We start from the raw sequence: 8,879 nt of genomic DNA on the forward strand, positions 1-8,879 counted from the left end.
GGGGTCTCAGTGGTTCTTTGCTTAATGAGGTAGCTCAGTTGTGAGTTGATGCATGTGATGTGTGCTTTCTGCCACTCAAAGCTATAGTTTTCCCTTTTTAATCTGCAAGATTATAAAAATACCAGTATCTCCCCGTTTTATAAAAATGATTTTAGAAAAAAATACGCGTGGGTCTCCTCCATTAAACTTCTGTTCCGTCCTGTAAATTGTTGTGGACTCTGACCTCCAGATTCAACTTTTTGACCTTGGCACCTCTGAAGGCGTAGGCACCCTCGGGCTCGCTCAGGATGTTGACGTTCCGCACCGTGCAGTACTGTCTGTTCACGTTCTTTTCCACCCGGTCGGGGCTCCTCTTGGGCACTTCCACTTTGGTGTTCAGCGGGTATTCCTCCAAAATGTCCTCGGTGGGCGTTTTATTTCTCTGTGTCTGGCACTTCCTGGTGATGAAACAGGCCACGAGAAACAGCAGAAGCAGAAGCATGATAGCAGCAAGGGCACTGCCGATGGACGCCCCTGTCTGGGACAGAGAAGCGGCGACAACCGGCTCCTGCATGTCCAGATTCAGGGACTTCATGTTGGTGCCATTCTTGACCTGGTCCCCTTCATTGTCATAAATGAGGGAATCGTCAAGTGTCAGCTGGCCGCTGGGGTCTACCAGGTCCCTTCGGTTTCGCCTCAGAGGGGCGGTGAGCGAGCGCTGGACCCGGGGCCCTGAGATGGTGTCAGGGCCGATAATGTAGATGACCTGCAGGTACCACTGGTGTCCTGCTTCTACCTGCAGGAGGAAGAAAATGGGTGACAAACCAAACAGGTGACCCTGTCCAGGAACTACCTCTGGTAAGACAGTTGCCACCACAAGCCTTGATAAATGGTTTTGAGAGAAGCATTAGCAAAGCTGCTCACTAAAAGGTAGAGTACTGAACCAAATATTTGGGTGCTATTTTATTTCTTTTAAGATTTATTGATGCATACAGAACTGGGGTACAAGCCAGAGATGTGGTGGGGGGAGAGGATTCACTCAAGAGTGAGGAGCAGAACAGGCAGATTGACAGAAATATGCTGCTGAGGGGAGCAGTGGGCAGGTCAGAAGAGATCTGCTGCACCCTGTGGGTCACATCCCTGGCTGGGAATCAAAGTCATGCTACAGTGGCTGCGGCAGATTCATAGTGCTGTGCTTTAATATTTTGTACCACCAGGGAAGGCCCACTATTTTATTTCTAACTTCAGGTGAGCAGGGGCCAGGCAGTCGCATTCTTTTCTGCTTCCCTGTCTGTGAATGGAATGGACCTAAGAACTTTTATTTTATGACCTTTTAAGCTAAATGAATGCTTCTGAGTTTTTGGTCGTTATGGATAACAACAAAGGAACAGCATTAATAAACACATCCTTTCCTAGCAACTGTCCATTGCCTGTGCTAATTTATTCTTTATTGATAAATTTCAGTTAAAATAATCATTCAGCAAATATTGACCAGATAGCTACTCTGTGCACAACTTAACAAATATTTACTAAGGCTGACCACTTCCCATGTCACCTACATAGCAGTTATATCAACAACTATTTTAGTTTCATTTCATCTGCTCCCATTGAAACCCTCTATGGGTTTGAATCAACTTTCAAAGAATAGTTCTGAAATCCAAGGTTATAGGTCACTATTTAGAGACAGAAAAAAAGTGAAAATTGATCTTGGAATTTCACATTTATTACTGGGACTTAGAATATTTTTGCTTGTCAGATACAAGTAATTCTTATCATTCTAAACTCTTGTATTGTGGCTATCGTTTTGTTAAATGCCTTTGACATGCTTGTAAAAAATCAGCTGGTGCAGCACAGTCAGGAAGGCAAGCAAGTAAAGATTCAGGGAATACTATCATATTGTATATAACCCTGAAGCACAAAGTGACACGAGATTAGATAAAGAATTTTATCACTGTGCTGGTCTTTTGGGGACAAAACTGAAAACTTGGGGTGAGCGACAATCTTCAAAAGTATAAAGAAGGACCTGCCACATGAGTTTATAAAGAGAAACTGACGGTCTGTAGATGAGCACTTCCTCCACTTTGGGACCTTTAAAGTGGCCTTGAAGCTGCTTTTCTATTCTTCCCACCACACTCACCTTATAGAGTGCATCGACTTTCAGGGTAAATCCATCCACACCTGGCATGCTACTGACCATGTGGAAATCAGGCAACTCAGAAGCAAAGTGGGCCTCAAAGGGCACATCGTGGAAGTACTTGTCAGTGACCTCCGGCTGACTGCGGTCCTAGAATTTCAGCAAAAAGAAGATTTAGATGGAACCATGCTAGTGGCTGGCTGTAGCTGCTGGCAGGATGAGCTGCTGTCACTCCTGCTCCGGGTGGCTTGGGAGAATGTGTGTGGCCAGGCTGGGTCCTAGAGCTGACTTCTGCCTCTGGGAACCGACTGTCCTCTCTGGAGGATATTTGGTGCCCTGGGGATGTGAAAACATCGAGTGGGATAGCACAGATTATCCTCAAATTGTTTGGTCTTAGGACCCTCTACACACTTAAAATTCAAGTATCCTCAAAGTCGTTTGTTTATGTGGTTTTTATCTATCAGTATTTGCTGCATTGAAATTAATATAAAAAACTTTTAAAGCTACTTGCTACTATTCACTTTTTTTTTTTAAGATTTATTTATTAATGCATACAGAACTGGGGTACACGCCAGAGGTGCAGGGATGGTGAGAGGCTTCACCAGAGACAGAGTGGGGAGCAGAACAGGCCGATCAATGAAGTACACTGCTGAAGGAGCAGCAGGCGGGTCAGGAGAGGTCTGCCATGCCATGTGGATCACTTCCGGGGTGGGGGATTGAACTCATGTGGAAGTGGCTTTAGCTTCTTAGTGCTGTGCTTTAATCCACTGTGCCACCAGGGAGGGCCCTGCTACTACTCACTTTTAAATGACAATGAAAAGCCCACTACATGCTAACAGAAGTAACATATTTGTTAGTGAAAATATCAAAATTTATCTCACCTCCCCAAGAGAGCTGGTTTTTTTTTTTAGTGTTTGGAGAAGAACTAGTTTCTCATAAGGTCTGTATTCAATCAGCTGTGATATGCTGTTTAGATTGAAGTATATGAAGAAAATCTGGCCTCACATAGCTATGTAGGTGGAAAAGAGAGGACTGTTTGAACTTTTTTATATAACTGTGGATATTCTTTTTTGATATTAGATCAAAGCTTGGTAAGTAGTGTCCTTTAAAGATTAGTTACTATGTGGAATCTGAAACTATATCAATAAATGTTTGATATTCTCTGTATGCCTGGAGAATGAATGTAAAAAGGCAAGCATCATTACATTATTATAAAAGTAGTTCTGAAGTTGAGGACTCCCTGAAAAAGTATTGAAGATATTCATGGGTATCTGGGCCCTATTTTGAGAAACGTTGGCCTCGACTTTCTTCCTTCTTGAGTATCAATAACAGCTTCCCTTGCTACCCACACACACCATCACATTTGGTAATGTGTACTAGCATTTATATGTTCAGAGAGAAACAACCAGCACAATAGTTATAACAGACATGTCTGTAGAAAACCATCCGGGTGGGCTGCAGTCCTCTCTGCAGGCAGGATGCACAGCTGAGGGAACCTACTGCTGTGGACTTTTTTTTTTTTTTTAAAGATTTATTTATTTGTACATACAGAACTGGGGTACAGGCCAGAGACTCAGAGGCAGTGAGAGACTTCACCAGAGACAGAGTGGGGAGCAGAACAGGCAGATGGACGAAGTACACTGCTGAGGGGAGCAGCGGGCGGGTCAGGAGAGGTCTGCCACACCATGTGGTCGCCTCCGGGGCAGGCGGGAATCGAACTCATGCGGAAGTGGCTTTAGCTTCTCAGTGCAGTGCTTTAACCCGCTGCGCCACCAGGGAGGGCCTGCTGTGGACTTTTTAACACTAACGGTTCACATACCAGCAGCAGGAATCGGTGCTTTAGGTGTTTGTTTGGCTGAATGCACCCATACTGTGGCCCTTCATTGTAGATTGTGCCCGTGGGATCAAAGAAAGGCACATAGCCATCCTTGCCAGTACAAAGATAGACTTTTTCCAGCTGGAGTTTGTAAGCAGAATTGAGGTTTTGTTCTGGATTCCAAAGTACTCGACCATAAAGGATTTGACCTGAAAAGATGAAGAGGCATTAATTAGGTCAGTTTTTAAGATTAGAGAGAGAGAAATATCAAGGGTAGAAAGGATTTAACAAGCTGCTCCAGAGGCAAAAATACCTTGCTATGAAGATCTCTGATGCCTCTAAATGAACGAATATTCACTCACTCATTGCTTCTTTTGTTCAATTGCCATTAAGTACTTAGTTGTGCCAAGAACTGTTATGTGCAAAGGATGCAAAGGTGACTGAGGCATAGCTCAGAACAGAAATAAAAGCAAAGCAATTGCTAAAAAATACCTACTCACAGTGTTAGGCACTGTGCGAGCAGTAAGAACTTATGTAGTGCTCACAATTTTATAGATGAGGAAATCAAGGCATAAAGTGGTTAATTGATTCACTGAAGGTCACAAAACTCTTAAGACTCAAAGTCAAATCACTTGGGCTCTGAGACCCACATTATTGACAAAAGCAACACAATACTGCTGTTTCACAGCAGAAAGAGGTATGGAATACTAAATGAGCATATGAGCCTGGGAGCGGCACAGAAGGATTTAAAGAGGAGACATATTCAAGGAGTATCCAAAACATGAGCAGCCATTTTTCAGAGCACTTGGGGTGGGAGGGAGGAAGGGAAGCGAAAGAAAGTTCATGTACAAAATACCGAATGCTGGAAAAGTATAGGCCCTGGTATCGTTACTGGGTTTTTCTCTTTGGTACCAAGTTCTTCATGTACATGAAGAATTAAGTCACTTATCCTTATTTAAAATAACTTGTCCAAATTTTCCTATCTATGACATGAGGGGAGAAGGGTTTGAACACAGTCCATTCTGACTCCAAATGCTCACTGACTCCAATCCACTGAGAGGATTTACTCTGTGGTGCTGAATAAGTATGTGTAACTGGAGGGGAGAATGTTTGAGGCTGTAGCATGAGAGACTCTCAGGATAACAGTCAAGTAGAGGGTTTGTGGGTGCAGTAGTGCAGATGTTCTGGACTTCAGTATGCAAGTAACAGGAAGTAACTGAGAGGTTTTAAACAGGAGCATAATAGAAACACAACTGGGATTTAGAAATATGGAGAGTGGAATAAAGACAGACTAGAAGGGAACTATTTTGATGTTCTGGTGAGAGGTATGTATCTAACATGCAACTATGAGGCAAGAGGATGAGTATACAAAATGTTTACAGGTCAGAGCCCACTCATCTGAATGATAGATGGGACTGAGGTGGTGAAGAAGTTGACAGGTCTCCTGGAGTATGGCTAGGCAGGTAATGAGGCAATGGCTGTATGAGGAACATTTCTGGAGAGAGACAATCCATTCTAGACATGTCTAGGTGACATTCTAGAAACTTCGGATGGTTTCAGATTCCTATGTAGAAATGTGGAAGTGAAGTCCATAAGAGGTCAGATTAGCTGGAATGGATGTGCCAGTGCAGAAGTACAGGAAGTTCAGAGCAAAGGGAACACAGAAGAAAGAACAGAAAGACCCAAAGCTGGAACCTCGGGCCCACAACACAGATGAGAGAAAGGGAGAAGATCTAGGGGTGAGAAGCCGTCAGAAAAAAGATGGTACCAGGTGAGGATGATACAAAGGAAATCAAAAGTGAAGAAAGTATATAAAATCCATGGATTTGGCGTTACTGAGAAGAGAGATTTGAGTCACAGTTGGATGGAGGTGTGACTACTGTGAGGAATCATTCCAGTGATAGTTGTGTGATCTTATTGATACAACATGCAGGAAAAACATGGGTCTGCCTCTTGACCAAAACTTGGAAGCAGGCCCCAGAGCAATCTTCGCTGGGAAAAACTGAAAACTAATGAGCTGACTGAAAACTAATGAGTAACCTCACTCAATTGTTTCTCACCTCCACCAGAGGCTCTGCAGGTGAAGGAAAAACTGACCTTTTGAGAAGGCACCTTTGTAGTCCATTTCTGCCAGGGACATATCAGACGTATTGGGATCCATTAGGAACACTTTCTCATTATTGCAGAGCTGAAATTCAGTGTTGAGTGAATATACAACAGGTACTGGGCGGTTGGTCTGCTGGAATGCAATGGGGATGAGGAATCTAAATTCAAGAGACATAAGAGCAGCTTAGGAGCAGGATCAACTTTACAAATGTCATGTAAGCTATTGTTTCTTTCCCATCCTTCTTGGGATTGTGACCAGCCTTTGGTTGTAGGTATAATTTTTTTTTTTAAATTTATGTATACAAGAACTGGGTACAGCCAGAGGTGCGGAGGGTGAGAGGCTTCACCAGAGACAGAGTGGGGAGCAAAACAGGCAGATTGACTAAAATATACTGCTGAGGGGAGCAGCAGGTGAGACAGGAGAGGTCTGCTGGGCCATGTGGGTCACCTCCCTGGCCAGGGGTTGAACTTGTGCTGCAGCAGCTGCGGGTAGCTTCATAGTGATGTGCATTATGGTACCTCTTATGCCACTAGGGAGGGTCTCTCTTCAAATAGAATCTATTTGACTACTCCTTACTTTTAACAATGCTGCTTCATTGGGGCTTCATTAAAAGGTGTGATATAGGAGGAACTTGGGATGCAGAAGAAACCTAGAGAAGGCATAGAAACCTAGACAGTTTATCTTTGATAAACCTGTCAGTTTTTGTTGTTGATACTGGTATTACAAGAATCCACATGGTACTAGGTATATAAAACACTCAGTAAATATTCACTGATTAAACAGAATGAATAATGGACTTGATAGATGATTATTTATAAGGTCATATGACAGACCTCACATAAATAAGCAAAGTAAGCCAATTCTTTTTGAATGTCTGAATTATTGATCAGTATTGATTTTTTTGTGTGTGTTATAACTCGATTGCCTGTAGCTAGGAAGATGATCAAATGCAAGGGTGTGCCAGAGAAAAAAGTCACCCTGGAAATGATGGGGAATCACCAAGTAATTATCTCTCTGATGTAAGGAAAAGGCATTCAAGTCAGAAGCTTCAGTATCCTCTTCCTCCTGCAGCCTCTTAGCAGCTCCAACCCCAGATGTGGGTATAGGCTGGTGTCCACTTTACTCTTCCTTTCTATTTTCAAGCTATTGTTCTTTTCCCCTCTTAAAAGAAATCTAGGATCCTCACTGGTGGTATAACAGGTTAAAGCATAGCACTATGAAGCTATGGTAGTTGCATCCGCAACTACCGCAGCACAAGTTTGATTTCCAGCCAGGGAGGTGACCCACATGGTGCAGCAGACCTTTCCTGGCCCGCCTTCTGCTCCCCTCAGCAGTGTGTTTTGATCACTCTGCCTGCTCTGTTCCCCATTCTGTCTCTGGTGAATCCTCTCACCCCCCACACCTCTGCCCTGGATCCCAGTTCTAGTATGCATACGTAAAAATCTTTAAAAAAAAAACAAAACTAGCATCTTGGAAAAATTCTTTTCATGCAAGTAAGTACTTTAAGAGACACACATAATAATTTTTTTGTAATAGAATATGAAATTCTACATCAAGTTGAGTAATACAATAAACTGCAGGATGCTACAATGAATACCTTAGTGCTACACAAACCAACACGGATGTTGAGTCTGTCATGAATCAACAAAGGGAAAAAAGCTGCTAAGAGAATTCATGCGATATGAAATCTTTATATAGAATTCAGAAACATGCACACCCACATGGAGATAAATATGAAGTGAATCATAAGCTCAACCAAGGGATGATAATACAGGTATCAGGCTAGTGGGTCCTTAATGGAGAAGTAGAAGAAAGGTTATACTGAGAGCATTCAGGAAGTACAGCTAATATTCTATCTCTATTTCTTTTTTTTTCTTTGACTCGAAGTTCCATTTATTATAAACTGGAGATAACAGTACCAACCTTGTGTGGGGGGATCACTGTAATGAGAATTCAACTTTAAGGGCTCAGGACAGAGCTCTGCCTAGAGTCTGTATCCCATACTGGGTCATTAATATCACTGTTAGCTGTTATTACTCCTTTTCTCATCAGTTTCATAGCCCAGGGGATGCCCAGTTCACTGCAGTTATAATTCATATTAGGTGATATTCTATTTCTTGAGGTTTTCTGTATTTACTACATGTGATCTTTTGCATATCTGAAATATTTCATCCTTAAAAATTTTAATACATGAATAAAAACTCCCTGGCATAGCTCATCAGTTTATCTGCCCTCTGATAGTGTAGCCAAACACCATTTTCTTGATTCCTATTTTTAAACGTGGCTACACATAAACAAACCTCCAGCAGACAGAAAAACTGGGAGCTACCGGGTAGAGCGCCTGAAGCCTGGGGTCACAACACTGTCATCAACTACTCAATACATAATCCTGTTTGAGGCATATTTCTATTTAAGGACATCTTATTTAATATATGTTGATAGGTCATTAACATAGAACTCAAGAGAACAGTACAAAAAATATGTGTGAATGCAGTTTGTCTAATACTCCATAAACATATCACAGCCGTCTTGTGCTTAGAACACTAGACAGCATCTAAGCACTGGGCTTGAAAAAGTCACTTTGAGGGCCTCCCTGGTTGTGCAAGGCATTAAATCTCAGCTATTGGCAGCCACTGCAGTATGAGTTCTCTCCCCAGCCAGGGAGGTGACCCACATGGCACAGCAGACCTCTTCTGTCTTGCCCACTGCTCCCCTCAGCAGGGTATTTCAGTAAGTCGGCCTGTTCTGCTCCTGTTCTGTCTCTGGTGAAGCCTCTCGCTGCGCTCCCCCCCCCCACACCCTCATTCTTGCATGCATAAATAAATTAAACTTTTTAAAAAAAT

The 8,879-nt window shown here is 42.7% G+C and overlaps 1 protein-coding gene across 1 annotated transcript in view; it reads right to left on the reverse strand.

The window, feature by feature from the left end:
• Positions 1-20: 20 nt before the first annotated feature.
• The window catches only part of FRAS1 (Fraser extracellular matrix complex subunit 1), a 412,381-nt gene continuing 403,522 nt past the window's right edge, over positions 21-8,879 (reverse strand). The window contains exons 71-74 of the mRNA XM_004681192.2: positions 6,027-6,193; positions 3,933-4,138; positions 2,117-2,263; positions 21-775 (exon numbers count right to left, since the gene is read on the reverse strand). Coding sequence (XP_004681249.1) covers positions 182-775; positions 2,117-2,263; positions 3,933-4,138; positions 6,027-6,193 — 1,114 coding nt within the window. The 3' untranslated portion in view covers positions 21-181. The remainder of the gene's footprint in view (positions 776-2,116; positions 2,264-3,932; positions 4,139-6,026; positions 6,194-8,879) is intronic.

The sequence above is a fragment of the Condylura cristata genome, unplaced genomic scaffold (assembly GCF_000260355.1).
Source record: "Condylura cristata isolate star-nosed mole 26May11 unplaced genomic scaffold, ConCri1.0 scaffold00012, whole genome shotgun sequence".
NCBI classification, from domain to species: Eukaryota; Metazoa; Chordata; class Mammalia; order Eulipotyphla; family Talpidae; genus Condylura; species Condylura cristata.